Source organism: Microcaecilia unicolor, chromosome 6 (genome assembly GCF_901765095.1).
Source record: "Microcaecilia unicolor chromosome 6, aMicUni1.1, whole genome shotgun sequence".
Lineage (NCBI taxonomy): Eukaryota > Metazoa > Chordata > Amphibia > Gymnophiona > Siphonopidae > Microcaecilia > Microcaecilia unicolor.
This window is the reverse complement of record NC_044036.1, coordinates 340,294,499-340,319,063: the sequence shown is the minus strand read 5'-3', so window position 1 is coordinate 340,319,063 and position 24,565 is coordinate 340,294,499. Positions and strand designations below refer to the sequence as shown.

General features: G+C 44.6%; 1 protein-coding gene across 3 annotated transcripts in view; it reads right to left on the bottom strand.

Moving 5' to 3' along the window:
* SLC38A10 (solute carrier family 38 member 10) overlaps positions 1-24,565 on the bottom strand; it is a 92,910-nt gene that overhangs the window by 1,933 nt on the left and 66,412 nt on the right. For all 3 annotated transcript variants that reach the window (XM_030208571.1, XM_030208570.1, XM_030208572.1), the window contains exons 12-15: positions 12,860-13,030; positions 11,651-12,097; positions 9,443-9,553; positions 389-559 (exon numbers count right to left, since the gene is read on the bottom strand). In XM_030208571.1, coding sequence (XP_030064431.1) covers positions 389-559; positions 9,443-9,553; positions 11,651-12,097; positions 12,860-13,030 — 900 coding nt within the window. The remainder of the gene's footprint in view (positions 1-388; positions 560-9,442; positions 9,554-11,650; positions 12,098-12,859; positions 13,031-24,565) is intronic.

Genomic DNA, 24,565 nt, shown 5'->3' with positions numbered 1-24,565 from the left:
TCCATACCATCCACTATCCCTTCCTCTCCCTTACAGATCCTATGTACTTGTCCTGTGCTTTCTTCTCGAATTCAGATACAACACATACAGATTTGTTATTAACCACTCATGAAAATGAGCTGTCAACACCATCAACTGAAGTAAAGCAGATTCTTCCAAAACAGCTCTGCCAATGCACCTCATTTCTACCCCACTGTAAAACCTGCCATTTGCTCATTGAGACCACCTCTTCCCCATAGTTCTGTCAATATACCTCGTTCTAGTACAGAGACCTCCCCCCCCTCCTTCCACATCTCTGTCAAGGACCTTAGGCCTTTCCTACAGCACCCCATGAGTAATGACAGAGCAATTTCTGAGCTAGCTTTTGGTGTGGCCCTAATCTTTTTACCCTGCTTCTCCTCCGCCTCCTCCTGTCTCTGTTGGTGCATTTCCTTGTGCTGCTCTTCAATCACCGCCAGCAGTTTCTCCTGTTGGTCTAAGAGCCGCTTCTGCTGCACCTGCTGTTCTTCAATTACTTTCAGAAGAATGGCGTGATCCAGAATTTCAGCTTTGTTGGCTTCTAAAATCGGGAGAGAAAGAGGTGAAAGCTTCGGTCATATGACCGCGGTGGTAGAGTGTCAGAAATCAGAATTAGAGCAAAAGAACTCTCTTCAGGGAAACCACAAACCAGAAGCAGCAGGTTTGACAGATAACTGGTACCATTATGTTACGGAGTCAGATCGCTAAATTTCAGTTTACGACTTTACTGGCAAAAGCTGGGTACTTTGATTAAAACGACATCCCTACCTTAAAACCCACCTCTTCAGAGATGCTTTTCATTAGTACCCTTCTTTTTACGCCTTCAACGAATTACGGAACCCTGGAAATGTTAGTAGCACTCCTTTTGTTTTACCCGCCCCCCCCCCCCCCCCCATCCTATCAATCATATCTAATATTGTAGTTCTATCCTCCATCCCTTGTGTCAGGTATCGTCCCCCCTCCACTTGAATTTCTGTCTTTGCACCTTTCTTTTTAGGCTGGATAGGTCGGGATAGCAAAACTATAATAAACTTGGAAATGTTTATGTTTTCTGGTACACTAGTAAAAAAGGCCCGTTTCTGACACATATGAAACGGGCGCTAGCAAGGTTTTCCTTGGAGTGTTCTTCTCCACGCGATGCTCCCCCCCGCCGCCATCCCACCCTACCGTCTCGTAGTTTTGCTTGCGGGGGACCCAAAATTCCGCCAGCAGAAGTCCTCTGTTGTTTGCTGTGCTGACTCCGACGTGATCTTCAGCATTGGTAGCCTGTGCAGGGCGGGGTTCTGTGCGTCTGACGTCCTGCGACGCACAGAAGCCCTGCCTGCAGAGGCTAGTAATGGTGAAGATCACGCCGGAGTCAGAAGACAGGACTTGTTCTTGCGGGGTTTTGGGTTTCCCGGCGTCCAAGCTAAGCGTCGGTGGGTGGGTAGGGGTGGGGGTGGGTGTTGCTTCATCTGCATGTTGTTGCGTGGCTTATTTTGTTGCCTGGTTTTTCGTGGGTGGGTTGGTGGGGGGGGGGGGGGCGGCTTGGGGTTGGTTGTTGCACCTCCAGCATGTGGAAGCGGGGCTTCTTTTTTTTTTTGTGGTTTTTCGTGGGTGGATTTTGTGGGGGGGGGGGGGGGTGTTGGACATCCAGGGGTTTCCCTACTCCTCCCCCTGCTTGTTTGCGTTTCGTTCGTTGTCACCCTTAACGTTCTGTGGGCAAAGGTTCTGAAGTCACAGCACAACGTTAAAGGGTTCATTTGACGTCAGGACGTTTGACGCGAGGGCGGGGCACAAAGTCATAGTGGGATGGCTTCACCACCATGAACTTACGAACCCTTTATCGTTGTGCTGTGAGTTGAGAACCTTTGTCCTCAGAACGCTGAGGGTGCGTTTTATTATAGTAGATATGATGGTGTCTATTGTATAGGTCTTATTTACGTAAATTGCTCTGCAGAACATCAAAATGTTAAATTAAACTAAAACGTGAACCTTCTTGTTCCCCTCCGATGCCGCAGAAAACATGGTTGAGCCTGGGCCCCGACGCTAACCGACAATACAGCTCCTGAGCTGTTCTGACCCGTCCAAGAGCGAGCGAGCGCGCGCTCAAGTAGTTTGCGCCTCATTTTTTTTTTTTTTTTAAACAGCTGAGCCAGCAACAAAAATAATTAAATGACAAAAAATCTCCGATTAAAGCCCCAGACACTGTCTTTTCTTTTGTAGGCAATTCATTTTCTTAGACTCCTCAAACATAATAAAGCAGAAGAGCTGCCTGCTCGTTATAATTCTGGGGAAGCAAAGCCTTCTTTGAATTCGTTTAAAGTAGAATTGGCCACCTATTAAAGGTGGCTGCCTCTCCCAAAGACGGAACACCTTTCCAGAGAAAGGGTCGGCCCTTCCCAACTAAACAAGGGAGATGGGGAGGAAGGGGGGTGGACTCGGGACACCCGAGTTTAACACCCCAGAGGCTGTCAAAGAAAGAAAAGGAAAGGAAAATCTATCAAGCCTCTAAATGAGATTTCCGGCACAGAAGAAACAGTATAAATATATGTAATATCTTAAAGAAAAAGAGAGAGACTAATGGGCTCACTTCCTACCTGCTGGGAGACTGAGAAAATACTGAGGCTAAGGTCACATGGCCAGGGCTCCTATTGGCTCTCTAGAGTCAGAGTTTTTTCTCAGTCTCCACCTGCTGGTAGGCGAGCACAACCCATCAGTCCAATCCTGGTCCGGTCCGGAGGGACGCTAAGGAACATAATGTTAAATTAAACTAAAACGTGAACCTTCTGTGCAGGTAACTACTTCCAACAAGATAACCTGAAAGAAAGTAGCTGGTTGGAGGCACCTGGCCTGCATGGTATCTTACGCTATACTTAAGGCTTTTAATGTTAGATTTTAACTAAAATACCAATAAAACAACCCTGATGGGGGGGGGGGGGGGGGGGGGGAATACATTAAAATAGGCTTTATTCAATAAACCAGTCTAAAATGGATCAAGGTAGTCCGGGAAGTTCTAAAACACCAACAGCCTATTACTGGTAAAACAGAACAAATGAGACTTCTACAAAGTTCTACACTGAAAATACATGAAAACAGAATATACCTTGGTCACATGCAAAACACAATCAGACCCTCAACTAATACAGAACAAAGAATCATAAATTAGAAATATGAAAACAAAAATTGAACTGAGAAGCCCAAGTCGTCAAACTCGGCATCCACAACAGCACAGGAGAAAGAAATGCATTTCCTCTTGTACTGAACAAAATACAAAGACAACTGCAATGTACACTTTCTAAAGCTAACATATTCCAGTTAATACATTTAAAAAAACAACAACACTTTTTTCTGCCTTTCTTAGTGTCCTCACCAAATCAGTTCAGAACTTGCTGACATTGTGTCCACTGACCAGCAGCTAGAGACACAACACGGAATTGCTTAGGGCACTATGCAGCTTCAGATCTCAATATTTCTCTATCTCCAGCAGGTGGAGGTTGGACTTCTGTGCAGCTCTTGAACTGGTTTGCTGAGGCTCGTTCCTGGAACAGTTTCTTAATTGATGTCTTTTGAGGCTTAGAAATTGGGCAGCAGAATCAGCTTCTAAATCTTACTTCACCAATGAGGGAAATTGTTTGGAGAGGATCTTAAAATCATGGGCGTAGTTTGACTGTTTCATTTGGGGGGGCAAAATGGCTTCCTTACTTCTGTTACAGTGGACGCCTATCTCCTGGCTCACTCCACTCCCGAAGCTGCAGAGGCGAACGGGCGGGTGGGAAAGCAGCCACACTGAACTCCGTCCTTCGCTTCCTGAATCCTGCCCTCTCTCTGCGTCCCGCCTTCCTCTGATGCCATTTCCTTTGGGGCGGGCGGGACGCTGAGAGGGCAGGATTCAGGAAGCAAAGGACGGAGTTCAGTGTGGCTGCTTTCCCACCCGCCCGTTCGCCGCTGCGGGAAAGAACTCGTCTTCGTCGTTTAGGGGGGGCACTGCCCCCTCTCGCCCCCCCAGTCTACGCCCATGCTTAAAATGGTTTAAAATTTAGGGGATGTGAGGCCTCAAAGACCTCTAGAAGATAATCCTAAATCTTCCTCTCATTCTTTGTCTGTTCCTGGAGCATTCTAGTTACTCTCAAAGATCTCACTTCCAAGCCAGCAAGTTTTCTTTTTAAGCTGACAAAAAAAAGCACAGCTCAGGGAACTAGAGCTGCAAAGTAGGGCTCCAAATACTTGGAGTAGTTATAGACCATCACTTAACATTCGAACCACAAGTCTCTTCGGTTGCCTCTAAAACTTTCAAAACTCTTTGGAAGCTAAAATTCATAAGGAACTCTTTCTCAGCCTCGACCCTCAGACTGCTGGTACAATCCCTTGTACTAACACAACTGGATTACTGCAATGCAATATATGCCGGTTGCAAAGTACAATTAATCAAAAAAACGTCAAATGGTTCAAAACACAGCAGCTTGCCTTGTTTCTAATATGACACGTTTTGACAGTGCAACCTCTCTGCTAATTAAGCTTCATTGGTTACCTATAAAAGCTAGAATCAAGATATATGCTTTCTTCATCTTATAATTTATGGAAACGCCCCAAATTACATTCAACTACTCATAGAACTTCCCCTGTGCAATGCAGTCCCAGGAACAAGAGATTATCTTACACTACATTTCCCAAACTGCAGGAAACATTATGTATAAATCTATTCTATTGACTGACCTCACTTATCTGGGCACGAAATGGTGGAACTTATTACCTAAACCTATCAATCATGAACATAATTATCTAATACTAGTGGAACGAAGCCCGTTGCGTCCAAAATCAAACGAGCCCTAGGAAGGCTCTCCCCTGCCCTCCCCTCCATGTCCAACGATTCTTCCCTCCCCTCCATGTCCAGCGATTCTTCCCTCCCCTCCATGTCCAACGATTCTCCTCTGCCCTGCCCTCCCCTCCGTGTCCTGCGATTCTGTTCTCCCCTCTATGTCCAGCGATCGTCCTGTGCCCTGCCCTCCCGTGTCCCACAATTTTGCCCTCCCCAGCGATTCTACTCTGCCCTGCCCTCCTATCCGTGTCCCGGGATTCTCTCCTCCCATCCCATCCATCGACTCTCCTCTGCCCTCCCCTCGATGTCCCGCGATTCTGTCCTCCCCTCCAGCACAGCGTTCCGTTGCCTACTTGCCTTCAGTTGCTTTCGTTCGGAACATCCTGACGTCAGCTCGCCTCCAGCGTTCCCTTCCCTCTCACTTTTCCACCCTCTGACGTCATTACGTCTTTACGCAAGGGCAGGACAGTGAGAGGGAAAAGAACGCTGGAGGCTTGCTGAGGTCAGGATGTTACGAACCCAGCCAGCCAGCGAACGTTGGAGGTACAAATTATATAGATAGATTCTGCAAATCATTGAAATCTTATCTATTTAATAAATTCTTGACAACAGATTAACAATTCCTACTATTCCTGATCATGATGATTCTAGTCCGGAATTTTGTTTCTTTAACATTTTTAGATGTAAGACAAAGTTTGATGACATATTTAGAAATCACCATGATTTCAGTCACTCCGACGGACTGTTTGTCCTTTCTTTGGGCCCCCCAAAAGGACAGACAGCTTCCAAGGCTATGAATGCTCGCCGGTCGAAGGAAAGGATTTCCTCAGCACTGCAGCTTTTCTTGCACGTTCTACGAGGGGTGTAGATACAAACACAAAACTCAAGGGAGGCATCAAACACGCACTGCTTTGATCAGCAAACCCACACAACCTATGAAGCAGCACGGCGGCCTTCCTACAGCTGGCGCCAATCTTGCTGGCGAGATTTTGGCCCTGTTCCTTGTATTTCCTTTTCTTCTTTATAATATTTGGCATTGTACAACACTCTGTTGTATTAAATATTTAAACTAGATCCACTAGACACACTCGCAGGACACGGATACGAGGGCAGAGGAGAATCGCTGGGGAGGTCAGAATCACGGAACACGGAGAGGATGGGAGGGAAGGGAAGAATCGCTGACTTACATAAGGGCAGAGCTATGCAGTTGGCATGGTCCTGAATACAGGAGGGTCCCTGAGAGGATTATTACATAAGCTATTTTCTGGTTCTTTGTACACACTTCCTCAATAAGTAAAGGAAACATCTTTGAAAACTAGTTTCTTTATTGCAAGACTTTTCACCAATAACCCAGTCTTTATTGTGACAGTCATTTGGTGAAAACAGAAGCTGGGCTGGGCCACGTGACGGCTAGCTCTACCATCCTCCGGGAGCCTGTGATCACTGCCTCTGCACTGCAGTTTCCCCCATTCCCTGCTGGCCTGACAGCTGAAGCAGTAAATAAATTGAACCGGAGTCTCTCATAAGGCAACAGCGACTCATCAGGTTTAAAATATATTTACAAAGGTTTTGAAAGTCGAGGAAGAGTGGAGGAGTGGCCTAGTGGTTAGGGTGGTGGACTTTGGTCCTGGGGAACTGAGTTCGATTCCCACTTCAGGCACAGGCAGCTGCTTGTGACTCTGGGCAAGTCACTTAACCCTCCATTGCCCCACGTAAGCCGCATTGAGCCTGCCATGAGTGGGAAAGCGCAGGGTACAAATGTAACAAAAATAAAATAGATACTATTGGAGATTCTACATGGAATGTTGCTACTGTTGGAGATTCTACATGGAATGTTGCTACTATTGGAGATTCTACATGGAATGTTGCTACTATTGGAGATTCTACATGGAATGTTGCTACTATTGGAGATTCTACATTCCATGTAGAAGGCTGCGCAGGCTTCTGTTTCTGTGAGCCTGACGTCCTGCACATACGTGCAGGAAGTCAGACTCACAGAAGCAGAAGCCTGCGCGGCCACATTGGTGATCTGCAAGGGCCGACTTCTACATGGAATGTTGCTAGTGGAATAGCAACATTCCATGTAGAATCTCAAATAGTAGCAACAGTGGAGGAGTGGCCTAGTGGTTAGGGTGGTGGACTTTGGTCCTGGGGAACTGAGGAACTGAGTTAGATTCCCACTTCAGGCACAGGCAGCTCCTTGTGACTCTGGGCAAGTCACTTAACCCTCCATTGCCCCATGTAAGCTGCATTGAGCCTGCCATGAGTGGGAAAGCACAGGGTACAAATGTAACAAAAATAAAATAGATACTATTGGAGATTCTAAATGGAATGTTGCTACTATTGGAGATTCTAAATGGAATGTTGCTACTATTGGAGATTCTACATGGAATGTTGCTACTATTGGAGATTCTACATGGAATGTTGCTACTATTGGAGATTCTACATTCCATGTAGAAGGCTGCGCAGGCTTCTGTTTCTGTGAGCCTGACGTCCTGCACATACGTGCAGGAAGTCAGACTCACAGAAGCAGAAGCCTGCGCGGCCACATTGGTGATCTGCAAGGGCCGACTTCTACATGGAATGTTGCTAGTGGAATAGCAACATTCCATGTAGAATCTCAAATAGTAGCAACAGTGGAGGAGTGGCCTAGTGGTTAGGGTGGTGGACTTTGGTCCTGAGGAACTGAGTTCAATTCCCACTTCAGGCACAGGCAGCTCCTTGTGTCTCTGGGCAAGTCACTTAACCCTCCATTGCCCCATGTAAGCCGCATTGAGCCTGCCATGAGTGGGAAAGCGCAGGGTACAAATGTAACAAAACAAACAAACTAGGAAGAGAAGCAAAGGTAAAGGGAATAGTACAAGAAACAGTCTCTCGTCCGTATTTAAACACCTGAACAGGACTTGGGTACCCTGAATACATTTATATAAATCACAGCACATGGAAACTCCCCATCCACATACTGTGCTGTATACAGGCACGATGAACATACAGATGGACAGATACATGAGTAATGATTTTCATTCCATGACCCTTACCTGCTGCTAGCTTTTTCATTTCTGCTGTTTCAGTTCCAATAAGAAGAAAGAAGAAGAAAAACTGATCAGGAAAGAAAAGCAAGCGGCCATCCAACACAGCTCGGAGTCTAGGAGTGAATGCACTAACATATGGCAAACAGGCCCACAGATTTACTGGTAAAGCATGAGGGCACATCTTAGTCCCAAGCCTTTGAAATCCTGTCAGTATTATACAACCCTTGAGATCAAGGGCCAGGCTACTACTACTACTAAACATTTCTAAAGCGCTGCTAGGGTTACGCAGCGCTGTACAATTTAACAAAGAGAGACAGTCCCTGCTCAAAGAGCTTACAATCTAATAGATAAGAGTGAGACAAATATAGGACAATCAAGCCATTGTGACATCACTGATGAGGTTGGCTCTTAGGCATTGGTGGAATGAGACATTATGACATCACAATCTCAGCTCTGGATACCAGAGACTGAAACTCTTCACACTAAGGGGGGAAGTGGGCCAAGTATAGGACAGTCGAGCCATTGTGACATCACTGATGAAGTTGGCTCTTAGGCATTGGTGGAATGAGGCATTATGACATCACAATCTCAGCTCTGGATACCAGTGTGAAATTCTTCACACTAAGGGGGGAAGTGGGCCAAGTATAGGACAGTGGAGCCATTGTGACATCACTGATGAGGTTGGCTCTTAGGCATTGGTGGAATGAGGCATTATGACATCACAATCTCAGCTCTGGTTAAATCACTGCTATATGTAATACTACTACTACTACTTAACATTTCTAAAGCGCTACTAGGGTTACGCAGCGCTGTACAATTTAACATAGAGGGACAGTCCCTGCTCAAAGAGCTTACAATCTAATAGATAAGAGTGAGACAAATATAGGACAATCAAGCCATTGTGACATCACTGATGAGGTTGGCTCTTAGACATTGGTGGAATGAGGCATTATGACATCACAATCTCAGCTCTGGTTAAATCACTGCTATATGTAATACTACTACTACTACTTAACATTTCTAGAGCGCTACTAGGGTTACGCAGCGCTGTACAATTTAACAAAGAGAGACAGTCCCTGCTCAAAGAGCTTACAATCTAATAGATAAGAGTGAGACAAATATAGGACAATCAAGCCATTGTGACATCACTGATGAGGTTGGCTCTTAGGCATTGGTGGAATGAGGCATTATGACATCACAATCTCAGCTCTGGATACCAGAGACTGAAACTCTTCACACTAAGGGGGGGAAGTGGGCCAAGTATAGGACAGTCGAGCCATTGTGACATCACTGATGAAGTTGGCTCTTAGGCATTGGTGGAATGAGGCATTATGACATCACAATCTCAGCTCTGGTTAAATCACTGCTATATGTAATACTACTACTACTACTTAACATTTCTAAAGCGCTACTAGGGTTACGCAGCGCTGTACAATTTAACAAAGAGAGACAGTCCCTGCTCAAAGAGCTTACAATCTAAAGGACACGTGAACAGATAAGCTGAAGCAACCACAATGGCTTCTGCAGGCCTCAGCGAGGTAGAGAGGAGTCCAGAAACCAGGAATACTGGTTTAGAAATAACAAGGAGACTTACCATTCTGCTTCTCTTCTTGCTTTTCCTCTGTGTTTCTGGCTTCTCTCTGTTCCAGGTGCTGTTCTTCCCCAGCATTCACCTTTTCTGCGGAAATCACCTTTTTATGTTCCCCTGTGGAAAGATAGACTGCATCAATGATCTAGAGACGAAAAAGGTACAGGAATCTTGATGAGGGATGAGTTAAGGACAGTAAGAGGCAACACAGTGACTATAGGGAGGTAAGATGGTAATAGGTGTCTTACAAGTTCCAGTCGCTGTTATTAAAGAGTGTAAAATCAAACTCTGTCTTAAGAGAAATGAAACCATTTAACATCCTTGTAGGCATGTCAAAGATAGCCAGTGGTAGCCACTCAGTCAATTAAAATGCAAGACCATCCCTTAAAAATACGTTATCTACCAGCAGCCCAGACTCTCTGTCCCCAGTAACCTTCTGATATGGTCCAGAATAGAGTTTAAAACCCAGGCTTCGGAGCAAAAGCTGGGCACATTTAAACCAGGACAAGTCTCTCAATGACAGAGTTGCCAACACTGACCTAAATCAAAATGGAACTCTGGCTTCAAGCAGCTGTGATCCCCATCCATCAAGTCTGTGCCTCAACCAAACAAGGGATGAACTATGGCCAAATGTAAGGAAAGAGGCTTCTGCTCTCTGCAGTCAGAGGAACAGCGGTGTTCAAGATGCTGCCATCTGCAGGGGGTTCATGTTATCTAATTTCTGATGGAGCGAACGGGGACGGAATTGAAAAACAAGAACTGATCCAGTATAGGCTGTTTGTTTTTTTCAATATAAAAAAGTTTGCTTGGTAAAATGCTGACCAAATTGGGAAGTTATGCTTTGTCTTATGCTGACGACATATTTTTGCTGTGTCCTATGATGATACGTTTTCAACTTTAAGATAAAACATTTCATTGATAGATTCCTGGACTCAAGAGAACTTTTTGAAGTTAAACAAATCAGAGGCAAAGATCTTGTGGTTTTGGGGATTATGACAGTGGGAGAAATTTTGAAAACTTAAAAAAAGAATCTAGTTCTAGGCTTTCTCTTAGACAAGACTGAATTCTGAGCCGCAGGTAAACAATTTAAATTTCTTTTTTAATTTACAACTTAGGGCGATTAGATTTCCACTTAGTAAAAATAATTTCAGGGTTGTTGCTCAATCAATATTTCTGCTATACCTGGATTATTTTAATTGGTTATATAAAGGACTATCTTCCAAACCGCAGAACCCAGCTACCAGGATGATATTCTCTCCGGGCAAGTCTCACTATTGTTGGTTGCCTTGCACTGACTTCCAATAAACAGAGTTGCGTTTACAATCGCTTTTTTTATGGTCTAAATTCTGAAGGCTCAATTGAGTGACATCAAGGACTACTCAGAAGTTAAAGCTCAATTATCCAGCAGATATAAAACACGTTTAGAATCATTGTTTCCTTTTTATGGGCTAAGAATCTGGAACAATCCCGTCTCAGATTAGAACGTACCATCTTATGATGTGTTTTGTAAAGCTTTGAAAACAGCTGTTTTCTGAGACATGATTTCAGTTGAGTAATGTAATTCTATTGTTAGGTTATGATGGTATTTTCCCTTTGAATGAAGAGGTTTTCTTGAACGTCACCGCTTAGAATTTTGTTTGAAATAAGTGGAATATAAGCCTGTATGTAGTAGAGTATGAAAAGACTGGGAGATGGTGGATGCTTGGAATGCCCTCCCGCGGGAGGTGGTGGAGATGAAAACGGTAACGGAATTCAAACATGCGTGGGATATACATAAAGGAATCCTGTGCAGAAGGAATGGATCCTCAGGAGCTTAGCCGAAATTGGGTGGCGGAGCCGGTGGGGGGAAGAGGGGTTGGTGGTTGGGAGGCGAGGATAGTGGTGGGCAGACTTATACGGTCTGTGCCAGAGCCGGTGGTGGGAGGCGGGGCAGGTGGTTGGGAGGAGGGGATAGTGCTGGGCAGATTTATACGGTCTGTGCCAGAACTGGTGGTGGGAGGCGTGGCTGGTGGTTGGGAGGCGGGGATAGTGCTGGGCAGACTTATATGGTCTGTGCCCTGAAAAAGACAGGTACAAATCAAGGTAAGGTATACACATATGAGTTTATCTTGTTGGGCAGACTGGATGGACCGTGCAGGTCTTTTTCTGCCGTCATCTACTATGTTACTATGTAGATGACAAAGAGAAGTACAAACCAAAAAGAGAAACCATTACCCTCGTCCAGCTCCTGTTCTACGGACTTCACCAGCTGAGCTAAATTGTCATCCTTCTTGCCTTCAGCCGCATCTGCTTTCTTCAGGACCTGCTCCTCGTGTGGTTCTGCCTGCAGGCCTGGCTCCAAGTCTTTGTATACTGGGCCATCATTTTCCTTAGCGTCAACCTTGGGTTTGAGGTCCTCGTCCTTCACAGGACTGTCCACTGCTTTTACCTCTTCTTTTCTAACTTCTCCCTTGACCTGAGTTTCCTGTTCTTTTTCTTTCTTCACATCTGGCTCTGCGTCTCTATCCACAGGTGGTCCATTATCTGCCGGGATGTGTTTAGTATCAGGTGGCTTTTTCTTCTGATCTGGTTCCTCTCTGTCCTTTCTCTCATCCACAATGACCTCATCGTGTGGAACAGGTGGTTCGTGGCGATGGGCTTCTCCGACAGGCAAAGCGATACCTTTAAAAAAAAAAAAAAAAAGGCAAATTTCACTCCTTACACGCCGGTGCATGGAGGGTAATATTCTATACGAATGCGCTTACTCAAGAGCTTATTCTGTACAGAAAAGTAGGCGCTTACTAGTACAATAAGTCAAATACACAGATACATTTAGGCATGACTTGGTGTAAATGCTCAGGCCTAGGCTGTGAAAGTGTACCTATAAAATCATGGTATTTTATAATTAATACATGCTAAACGCAGGGGCGTAGCCAGACGTCATGGTGGGAGGGGGCCGGAGCCCGAGGTTAGGGGCACATTTTGAGTGCTGCCCCCCCCTCCCATCACCTCGCCTTGCCTCCTCGCCTCACAAACAAATACCTTTGCTGGCAGAATCCCTGCCAGCCAAAGCCTTCTTCAGCGCCGGTCTCCGGCGCAGCTGCGTTCGCAGCCTGTCCCCTGCTCTTCTTTCTTCTTAATCCTCCTCTGCACGCTGACGCTAGAGCATCAGCGTGCAAAAAGAAAGAAGAGCAGGGGACAGGCTCTGCTGTTTATTTTTTATTCTCGTAGAATTTATGATTGCATTCTTTTAAATGGCTATTTTATTGTACCTCGCCTTTGGTGCTTTCTTAGGAGGGTAAGTAATGAAATCTTTTACATAAACAAACAGATATATCAGGAACACAATTTTCTCATTCAGTTGCATCCAGATGCTCTTTTATCTTTGTGTCCTGAGTAATGCAGTTCACAGTGTGTCACACCTCCAGGGTGCCTCCCCCTTACCCTGATCAGGTCGATCAAGCTGTACCTCCTCCTTTCCCTTCTCTTTGGCCTCTTCAGGTTTAGGCATCTCCATAGGAACCTTGATCTGTGGCTGCTCCATGTCTTGTTTCTCATTCTCCAGTTTTGGCTTATTACGGTTGTCCTCCGCTTCCTTCCCAACTGAGTTCTGTACTGTTAAAAAAAAAAAAAAGGCAGAGTTAGCCAAATGGCTCCTGGACTCAGTACATTTCTCCTACTCTTCTACTGGTAACAGAATGGAAAGGTTTTACTCAAGAAAACCGCCAATATGTCTCTAAGGGGGTCTTTTATTTATTTTTTGTACATTCATACCACACATCTTTCCCACAGTTTTGCAGGCTCAAAGTGGCTTACAATGCACTGATAGGCTATTGCCAGATCAGAGGTGACACAGTTACAAATAAATCAGAATTAAATTAGATAGAATCGAAGAAACAGAGAAAATAGATAATAAGGAAAGGTGAAAGAGTCTAAAAATGGTCCGTAAATAAGTTGGTAGGAAGGACTTCAAGTGATATGTTGAAGCCTTGGAGTAGGCTCTTTTGGCTGCCTGTGCTAAACTCCGACAGTTGAGAAGATTTTGACTCGCTGTGATTGAATAGTGGCAACCGTCCACTCCAACCCCAAGACAAGGAGTGCTGCAATCAGTCCCTCTTCCACAACCTTCGTCAGAAGCTTAGCTCAAGTTATCTGCAGCAGGGACCATTTTATTCCTATGGGCTCTGCTGCAAATAACTCGAGCTAAGCTTTAGTAAAAGACCCCCTTAATAACAAATGAGGTCAAGTCTGCCTGATATGTGAACTATCAGTATTTACAAATACTGGAATGCCATTACCACCAGGGGGCACCATAAATCCATTCAGTTTTCTACCTCAGATTAGAATTGCTATGAATTAAGAGATCACAGAAAGAGAAAATGATGGCAAATAAAGATGGCATCCGCTATCCGGTCTACCCTTCCACACCAATTACTAAGCTCTCCAGTCTTCATCTCCACAGTATCCATTTTTTTAAAAATCACAAATCATTGGACAAATGCAAGAAATAAAGAGTTACTTGTCTAACAGGTGTTCTCTAAGGACACAATACAGTCCTTAGTCTATAGCTTTTCTAATGCTCAAGAAAACTCTCAGAGATGTAAGATTCTCCAGCTGGGCTCTATTAGACAATGCCATCCGTGTGCAAGGGTGGTGGATACACGGAATGCCCTCCCGCGGGACGTGGTGGAGATGAAAACGGTAATGGAATTCAAACATGCGTGGTATAAACACAAAGGAATCCTGTTTAGAAGGAATGGATCCACAGAATCTTAGCGGAGATTGGTTGGCGACGCTGGTAATCGGGAAGCAAAACTGGTGCTGGGCAGACTTCTACAGTGTACGCCCTGATCGTGACTGAATAGACGGGTGGGCTGGAGTGTAAATTTAAGGGGCTTCGACGTTGGATTCAGAACTTAGTACAGGAACAGTGCTGAGCGGACTTTTACGGTCTGTGCCCTGAGAAAGGCAAGGACAAATCAAACTTGGGTATACGTATAAAGTATCAGCATATAAAATGAGTTTATCTTTTGGGCAGACTGGATGGACCGTTCAGGTCTTTATCTGCCGTCATTTACTATGTTACTGTTTGGGGTTTTACATGGAATGTTGCTACTAACTGGGATTCCGGAATCTTGTAACTCTTTAGAATTCCAGAATCTTCAGAACTTTTAGTACAAGAACAGTGCTGGGCAGACGTCTACGGTCTGTGCCCTGAGAATGGAAAGGACAAATCAAACTCGGGTGTAAAGTATCACATACCATGTAAAATGAGTTTATCTTGCTGAGCAGACTGGATGGACCGTTCAGGTCTTTATCTGCCGTCATTTACTATGTTACCAATATTCTGCTTGTCTTTGTAGAAGAACACGTGTAGAAATAGGGAAAGATCTACGCAGGAAGCACTGGCCACACACACACTGGACTGCAGGATCAATTCATTGGAGATCCCAGACACTGGCTTACAGCACTCCATAGTAACACCTAGGTCCCACTGCGTAAAAAGGAGCTGTGGGGATGTTAATAAGTCTGACTGCACAAGGAAATGCCAACCGTTCATGGATGTACCTTGTCTTGAGCTAAACTAAAATAACATTCATGAAGCACCCTTTTGTGATAGGGTAACTCACTGGTATGGATTATTATACAGGGGAGCTGATTTCAAACATGAAACTAGCTTCCCTGATATACCCAGTTTTGTGGCCTTGTCTCCCCCACGTGTTCTATTGGCAGGGGGTGCCCTCTTTCGCCGCTTGTATTTTTGCTCTTTTTACAACCTTCTGTGCACAGTTTGCATCTTGAACCCACTATCTTGAGGGAGCCGATGATATACTTTTTAACGGACCCGATGTGCACCCTGCCTTACTTTTATGCCAATTTGCTATTTTTGGAAGGCGCTAGGTTTAGTTATAGTAAAACTGTGGCAATGCCAGTTAATTTTAAACCTTAAGACTGGCAGGTGGAGGGGTGTCCCTTTCACTGGGGTGGCCTAGGAGTCCAGTTGCCACAACAGAACTCTGGGCTTTATGCTATGAATGTTACCCCCCGTGCTGAATCTTACACAAATGTTATTTCAGAACTGGGCAAATTTACCCTCATCTTTGCTGGAATCGGTAGCTTTATATCAAAATGGCTCCATATTATGCAGATGACTTCTTTTATACTTCAACACAAAGATAAAATGGTGCTGGACCATATGCTACAAAATTTTCTTTGGAGGGGAAAAAGGGCTAGATTTTGTATTAATCTATTGACTCACTCAGCATGGGGGTGGGGGGCTGGCACTATCGGCATTAAATCTATATGGTACGGTAGGGCATGCCACCTGCATTAGAATTAATGACTGGCTTCGGGATACCCACCATTATACTTCCTTTAGACTATGAGAAAGCTTTTTACATCCATTTTCACCTAGCTTTGTGCTGTATGCATGACCTGGGTTAAGTCAACGTAGCTTGGTAAAACTCTGGCGAGTGCTACAGCTTAATCAAATTAACAGATATGTGACAGGTTGGTTACCCTTACAAAGTAACCCTAATTTCCTAGCTGGTAATACTAGTAATTCCGTTAAACAATGGACAGAACAAGGTCTAACCTCAGTTAGAGGGAAGTCAGGACACTTGCACAATTAAGTGAGCACTACAGGTTACCTACAAGTTAAACATTATATCCAGTCCCTTCATTGTCAGCATTTGACCGAGGAGGTAACAGAGCGAGTGGAGGAGACTATTTACTTGCCAAGGAAGAGGGTACCAATATTTCTTCTACTATAAAATGCTGCGTCCCAAGCATTTCCCTCTGTACAGCACTGGGCCCAGAAATGGACCCAAGATTTGGGTTTGGAAGTTGAAGGGACTTGCGTTTAAACCTGTAACTAAGGGGTCCTTTTACTAAGGTGCGCTAAATAAGACGTCTTATCATTTAGTGGGTGCTAAGTGTTAGCATGCGCTAAATCTGGTAGCGTACCTCAGTAAAAGGACCCCTAAAGTAGTCAATGCTAATTTAATGGAAAAACATAAATTTGCATTTCGAGCATAAATAGCCCCTAACCGAGCTCAAAAATGGGCATTACCTCGGATGATTTTTCTGTAAAGTGTGGAGAAAGAGAGGCGACACTGATCCTGTGAACCTATTCTAATTCTGGGAGCATAGTCTGTCGATATGCTATCTCAGTATTATACAGGCAGATTCCTTTTGGCCCTGTTTTTTTTTTTTAATTCCACGATTGTACTTCAATTAGGTGGTCTACCTCAGCTGCAGAGAAGCAATTTCTTTATTATTGTTCTTATTGGCTAAGAAATGTATTCTGATTCAATGGAGGAGTGAATCTCCACCTGTGCATATGCAGTGGCTGAACTTAGTTTAGGCAATGATGGTTCTCAAACGCTATAGAGTGGGCTGGAAAGACCCTAGACGCTGGGTAACTTTCCAAAAAATATAGGAGCCCATATTGGGGAGGGGGGGGGGGGAAGCGTGACGACTGGCTGAGCACGTAGCTGGGTTCTCAATTATTAATTAGGAAAGTCACATATTTTATTATCCATAATTATGTTCCATTTCCAGCATAAGGAATGTAATGCTGCGTGGGTTATGCTATTCTCTCAGAAAACATGAGAAATTCCATAACAAAAACACTGCTGGACACAGACTATTTATGCTATGTCTGGTATCATTTCGAAGTTGATTACTAATTTTTTTAATGATCTTGTTAAGATAAGTTTCACTGTCTTTTCAGTGGATCTGTTTAAATGGCTGACAACAACAATTACTAAATAAAGAAACCTATCATACTTTTTGCTATATTATCAAACAACTGCTCAGTTTCAGCCTTACAGAATCACAAGGGGAACAGCTGGGCACCCTGTAAGCTCATGCTGCCATATACTGAGAATTGACTGTGTGTGGGTTCTAGCTCTGCAGTCAAAATTCACCTGCGACTCTTCTGTACACACACGCTTCAAGACATCATACTGGTAAAAAGAAACAGCTGCATAAGAGTCTTCCTTTCCTGTATAACAGAAGAAATAGACTAAGGGGCTCATTTTGGAAACAGAAAAATGTCCAAAAAGGGGCACAGAACAGCAGATGGACTTTTTTTTGTTCAAAACATCCAAATGGCTATTTTCGAAACCCATTTTTAAGACGCTTTTCTATGTAGGGAAAGGGAAATGGGACTTGATATACTGCCTTTCTGAGGTTTTTTTGGAACTACATTCAAAGCGGTTTACATATATTCAGGTACTTATTTTGTACCAGGTGCAATGGAGGGTTAAGTGACTTGCCCAGAGTCACAAGGAGCTGCAGTGGGAATTGAACTCAGTCCTCCCAGGGTCAAAGTCCACTCCTCCACTCGTCTGGAGTATGTTCGTCTGCAGTATGTAAAAACCTCAAGAGCGTGTGTCAGGAGCTTGCTGGGGGCAGGATTTGGGTGTTTTTCTGCCATATTGGAACAAAACAAAAACATCCAGGGCTAAAAACTAGATGTTTTGGATTAGACCTGTTTCAATCTGGACTAAGTCACAAAAAAGTGCCCTAAATGACCAAAATGACTAAGGGATTAAGGCATGACCTCCCCTTACTACCCCAGTGATCACTGACCTCCTCCCACCTCCCCCCCCAAAGATAACTCATGTAACAAAATTTGTGGGGGGGGGGGGGGGGGAAGGGGGGAAGAGGTGGTAACAAAGTGCATCCAAAACACCCCAACTGGTGGCTTTGCTTCTCTCTTGATAGGAAGGGACCTCGGCAAAGCAGCAGCAGAGGCCATAAAAGAAAATGTAAGTGGCAAGCCCTCTGAGCCAGTATTCCATGGGGGGGGGGGGGGGGGGGGGGGGGGACACAGGGGTGCCACAGGGTCTTCAGCATCTGCATGGGCTTAAAGGACCCATACTTTTTCTTTTTTTTTATTGCTGCTGATGCAGGCCTGGAGAGATGCCAGTGAAAAGAAGGAAGGAACACGGTGGACATGGGAAAGGGGGGGGGGTTGATTGGAGAGGCTGAGAAATAAGGGTGCTGGAGTGAGGGAATGAAGAAAAGCTGTAGGTAGATGCATTAAAAAGAGGGAGACTGAGGACTGGATGGTAAGGAGCAGGATGAAATGTGAGTGAACAGAGATCTAGATAAAATACAAAGAAAATCTGAAAGAAAAAGATCAATGTCAGAGACAGGTGTAGGGAAGAAAGCGAAGAAGGCAGGAGGACAGAGAAGAAATGACAAACAGGAGAGTCCTGGAAAGAGTCAGCAGAAACCAGAGACTGGGACCAACACAATTAGAAAAATAAAATGGCTCAGATGAAAAAGGAAGAAAATGAATTTTATTTTCAGTTTAGTAATTAGAATATGCCAGTTTTTGAAATCTGTCAATTAGTCAATACAGAGGGGTACACATCTGTATTGAGTGGAGGAGTGGCCTTGTGGTTAGGATGGTGGACTTTGGTCCTGGGGAACTGAAGAACTGAGTTCGATTCCCACTTCAGGCACAGGCAGCTCCTTGTGACTCTGGGCAAGTCACTTAACCCTCCATTGCCCCATGTAAGCCGCATTGAGCCTGCCATGAGTGGGAAAGCGCAGGGTACAAATGTAACCAAAATAAAATAGATACTATTGGAGATTCTACATGGAATGTTGCTATTCCACTAGCAACATTCCATGTAGAAGGCTGCGCAGGCTTCTGTTTCTGTGAGTCTGACAGGACGTCAGACTCACAGAAGCAGAAGCCTGCGCGGCCACATTGGTGATCTGCAAGGGCCGACTTCTACATGGAATGTTGCTAGTGGAATAGCAACATTCCATGTAGAATCTCAAAATAGTAGCAACAGTGGAGGAGTGGCCTAGTGGTTAGGGTGGTGGACTTTGGTCCTGAGGAACTGAGTTTGATTCCCACTTAAGGCACAGGCAGCTCCTTGTGACTCTGGGGCAAGTCACTTAATCCTCCATTGCCCCATGTAAGCCGCATTGAGCCTGCGATGAGTGGGAAAGCGCAGGGTACAAATGTAACAAAAATAAAATAGATACTACTGGAGATTCTACATGGAATGTTGCTACGATTGGAGATTCTACATGGAATGTTGCTATTCCACTAGCGCAGGGTACAAATGAAACAAAAATAAAATAGATACTATTGGAGATTCTACATGGAATGTTGCTATTCCACTAGCAACATTCCATGTAGAAGCCTGCGCGGCCACATTGGTGATCTGCAAGGGCCGACTTCTACATGGAATGTTGCTAGTGGAATAGCAACATTCCATGTAGAATCTCAAATAGTAGCAACAGTGGAGGAGTGGCCTAGTGGTTAGGGTGGTGGACTTTGGTCCTGAGGAACTGAGTTTGATTCCCACTTCAGGCACAGGCAGCTCCTTGTGACTCTGGGCAAGTCACTTAACCCTCCATTGCCCCATGTAAGCCGCATTGAGCCTGCCATGAGTGGGAAAGCGCAGGGTACAAATGTAACAAAAATAAATAGATACTATTGGAGATTCTACATGGAATGTTGCTATTCCACTAGCAACATTCCATGTAGAAGCCTGCGCGGCCACATTGGTGATCTGCAAGGGCCGACTTCTACATGGAATGTTGCTAGTGGAATAGCAACATTCCATGTAGAATCTCAAATAGTAGCAACAGTGGAGGAGTGGCCTAGTGGTTAGGGTGGTGGACTTTGGTCCTGAGGAACTGAGTTTGATTCCCACTTCAGGCACAGGCAGCTCCTTGTGACTCTGGGCAAGTCACTTAACCCTCCATTGCCCCATGTAAGCCGCATTGAGCCTGCGATGAGTGGGAAAGCGCAGGGTACAAATGTAACAAAAATAAAATAAAATCTTGCAATTCTCTGGCACTGCATGCACAGTCTTGGCGTCTCAGGGTTTCTGTTTAATTTGTTAGTCTTCGGTCACTTATTCTGCATATTTCTTTTTTCAGTTCATGGTCTGTATTCTGCATTTGTGACAATGACTGAATACTCTGTTAGCATCGAGGCTCTACACAAAGATCTATAAAATAATCTGATTTGTTCAATTTACTTAACAGATGCATGGATGTAATAGGGCCTTCAGCAGTAATTACGATGCTACATTTTCCGAGTTAGGATCCCTTGTTGTGCAAGTTCTGGAAGATTGTGCTATTAAATTAGATTTGCTGCATAGGTCTTAAGTGACTTTTATAGGATTTTGTATTACTTTACTATATGCCTGGTACGGGAAAGGGCTGCATTAGGACATGAATTTAGGCTGCAGGGGGCCGACTCAGGAATAACGTCAGAAAGTACTTTTTCCACGGAGAGGGTGGTAGATACCTGGAATGCTCTCCCGCGGGGCGGTGGTGATAATGAAATGCAGGAGATAAATACAAAGGAATCCTGTATGGAAAGAGACTGGAACCAAACAAGCTTAGCGGTGATTAGATGCAACTCCAGCAACTGGGAAGCAAAGCCAGTACTGGGCAGACTTCTACAGTCTGTGCCCTGAAAATGGCAATGACAAATCAAGATCTTAAAATACCTCATATCTAATACTATGAGTTTATCTTGTTGGGCTGACTGGATAGACTGAACAGGTCTCTTTGTTTTTTATTTTTTAATTTCTAATTTTCAAAAAAAATACATCAAGTACTACTTGAAAAGTAAGATATTGATTACACAATAAAAAGATCACCATGTTCCCCAGAACATCAGAAATAGAAAAGAAAATAAACCACCATCCTATATAATAAAAGGCACCTCCAACATTCTGAAGCTGACTGCATGGCTGAGGCATTCCTGCTCTCTGTATCCATCTCCTGAATTGACATCACGTACTTCCGGGTTCGTCACAAGCAGAAGTGACCAACCACACGAGGTTTCTCGGCTTCAGAATGTTGGAGGTGCATTCTATTAAATAGGATTGGTCAGTTCCTTGAAGCACAGCCAGAGCTCAGCGTCCTGCACAGTAACGCTCAGACAGCAGAGAGAAAGGGGGGGGGGGGCCTGACACCAGAGAGGGGGGGAGGTATCTGTCACACACACACACTCTCTCTCTCACAGTCAATGTCTTTCTCTCTCTCACTCTCACACACTCTATGTCTCACACTGTATCACATTCACTCTCTATGTGTCACACAGTCACTCACACACTCTCTTGGTCTCATACACTCAGTCTCACAGAGAGTCTGTGTCACACACACTCTCTCTCTCACACACACTGTATCTGTGTGAAACACACTCTCTCTCTTGCACACACTGTATCTCACATACGCACTTGCACACACTCTCATTCTCACACACAGTCGCACCCAGACTCACTCTCTCTCTGTCACACACACACACACTCGCACAATCACTCTCTCAAACATACACACTCTGAGGAAAACCTTGCTAGCGCCCGTTTCATTTGTGTCAGAAACAGGCCTTTTTTTTTTTTTTTTTTACTAGTATTACCATTAAAAGGCAAAAAAGGAAACAGGAGAGGGAGAGAGAAAAACACTCCACAACCGGAAAATCGTGGAGGAAAATCAGGAAAACTAGCAGATAGGAAAATAAAACTCATCAGGAGAGTCAAGGATAGAAAATTATCTGGCGGTAGACAATCCAATTACAGCATTTTAAACGGATGGGGTAACAGTGACCATAAGACTTGACGGAGATATTTTGCCATCAATAAAACTCTTCAGTTGTTGAGGGTCAAGGAACACATAATTATTACCCTCAAATTTAACACAACATTTACAAGGAAACTGAAGGGAAAAGGTAGCCCCCAAGGCTGTGGATTACACAAAATTGGTATCCCAGACACTGTTTATGACTAGTTCTCCTCATACCTTCAGGACCTTTTGAACACTGTACTTTGGAACGAATCAGAATCTCAGCCATACAGACTCCTATGCAGCCTCCCACAAGGTGCCACTGTACCCCTACACTGTTCACACATTTACGTTTCAATTACTTACTCTTATTCAATCATTAGACCCAACGCCTTATGTCTACGCTGATTCTTAGCATTCTTGACTGCAATTCAGCCCAAGACATTATTACTTGATCGAATAGCTGTTTGGATAACATCAAACAAACTGAATCAATTCAAGACACAATGGGTCATAGTCTCCTCGAAAGGCAATCCAGAACCTATAACCCCATTAGTATAGCCGGATCACCAGTCGTTTTTGGTCCTATCACTAAAGTTCTAGGTGTTTTTCTAGACCTAAATTTCAGCCACAAATATTGAATACTATTAGCTCTTGTTTCATCAAGCTAAGGATGCTTTACTCTGTAAGACATCTTTCATTTCATTTATTCATTTTCCTATCCCGCATTTTCCAAAACATGTTTGGTTCAACGTGGCTTACATTATAACAAAATCAACGTGTGTAGTTTACATTATAACAATAGGCTTACAGTTAATAAACAGTAATGTGTGTATCTTACATTGAAACAGTTTGCTTCCAGTTAACAATAAACAGCAGTAACCAGCAGCACAACACTGAGCAATGACAGCAACTGCATGAGAGACGAACAGTGAAACAAACAAGCAACTTAAGAGGTCCTAATCTAAGCAACACATGCCAACGTTTAATGTGTATGAATCTAGTATTATGGTTCGGTGATGTCAAGAGTGACCTGACATAGTGATCGGGTGTGGGTACAGTTCCATATAGTCTAGTGACAGGGATTAGGAAGACTGTTGTGCTTGTCAGCATAATTATCCGCATCCCAAATAATTATCCTGCTTTCGCAAAGCTTTGAAGACACATCTATATTAATAAATCCCACCTTGAACGTTCTGAAGCTCACTCCAAGGCAGAGAAGCACAAAAATCCTGTAGTCTTCATAGGCTAGGACCAGACACCCTCACTCACAGACCCGCCCTCAGCCACGCCCCATCTGTACATAAAACGCTACCTCAACATTCTGAAGACAACCTGCTGAAGCCATCTGCAAAATCCCTAAACAGTTCGTAAGTTCATGGTGGTGAAGCCATCCAACTCACCATGTCTCTCTGCCCCGCCCTCGAGGGCAGAACACAGAGAGTAAAGGATCCATAAAGGCACCCCTACCAACTGGCAACCCCCTCCAACAAACAATGACCCAGGCAGGGGGAGTGTTTCCATACTCCTCCCCCTGCCTAGGAATCGCTACAGACTGCTGGCAAACTCCCCAACCACACGACCACAAAGCCACCCGCAACCCCCCCCCCCCCCCACACACACACAAACGCAAACACACACAAACACACACACAAAAACACACAGAAACACACACACAGAAACACAAACACACACACAAACACACACACATACAAACACACACACAAACACACACACACATTCAAACACACACACAAGCACATATACACACACACAAAAACACACACAAACACACACAGAAACACACACACACACACACATACAAACACACACACACAAACATTCAAACACACACAAACAAACACAAACACACAAGCACATAAACACACACACACATACACACACACAAACAGCCTTGACGGTGCACCTCTAAGTGCCCTCCCCCGCCGCATCGCCACAACAACCCGTGCAACGGGGCATCAGAAAGCCCCTACCCCCCTTCCCTCCTCGCCGCATCACCCAACCCCTCCCCCGCCGCTTCACCAAGCCCCTCCCCCCCATCGACCGCCTCACCACCCGCGACCGCTAATACAAACTCTGTCCGGCGGCTGCTGCTTCTCCTATTCAGCAGCCCGTACATAAAGAAAACAACAAAAAAAATCCTCCTAAAACGCACCTCCGTTGAGAACCATCTCACATTGGCTGACGTCTCTGCAGCCGCTCCTCCTCTCCCCTCAACGTCAGTGCCCCTGCCGGAAGACCCCGGAGAAACGCCGAGACGTAAGAACATAACAGTAGCCGTACTGGGTCAGACCAGTGGTTCATCTAGCCCAGTATCCTATTTTCCAAACAGTGGCCAAGCCAGGTCACAAGTACCTGGCAGAAACCCAAATCCAAATGGTATTTGTGTATCAAACACTCAACATATTCAAACAATTCAAAACTTAGCTTTTAAACTAATTATTAACTCACGCAAATACGATCATGTAAACCCCCCCCCCCCCCCCCCCCCCCACCCCCCCCCCCCCCCGCTTTGGCAAGAACACTGGCTGCAAGTCCTCACAGGATAATATATAAAGCTCTTGGCCTTACTCA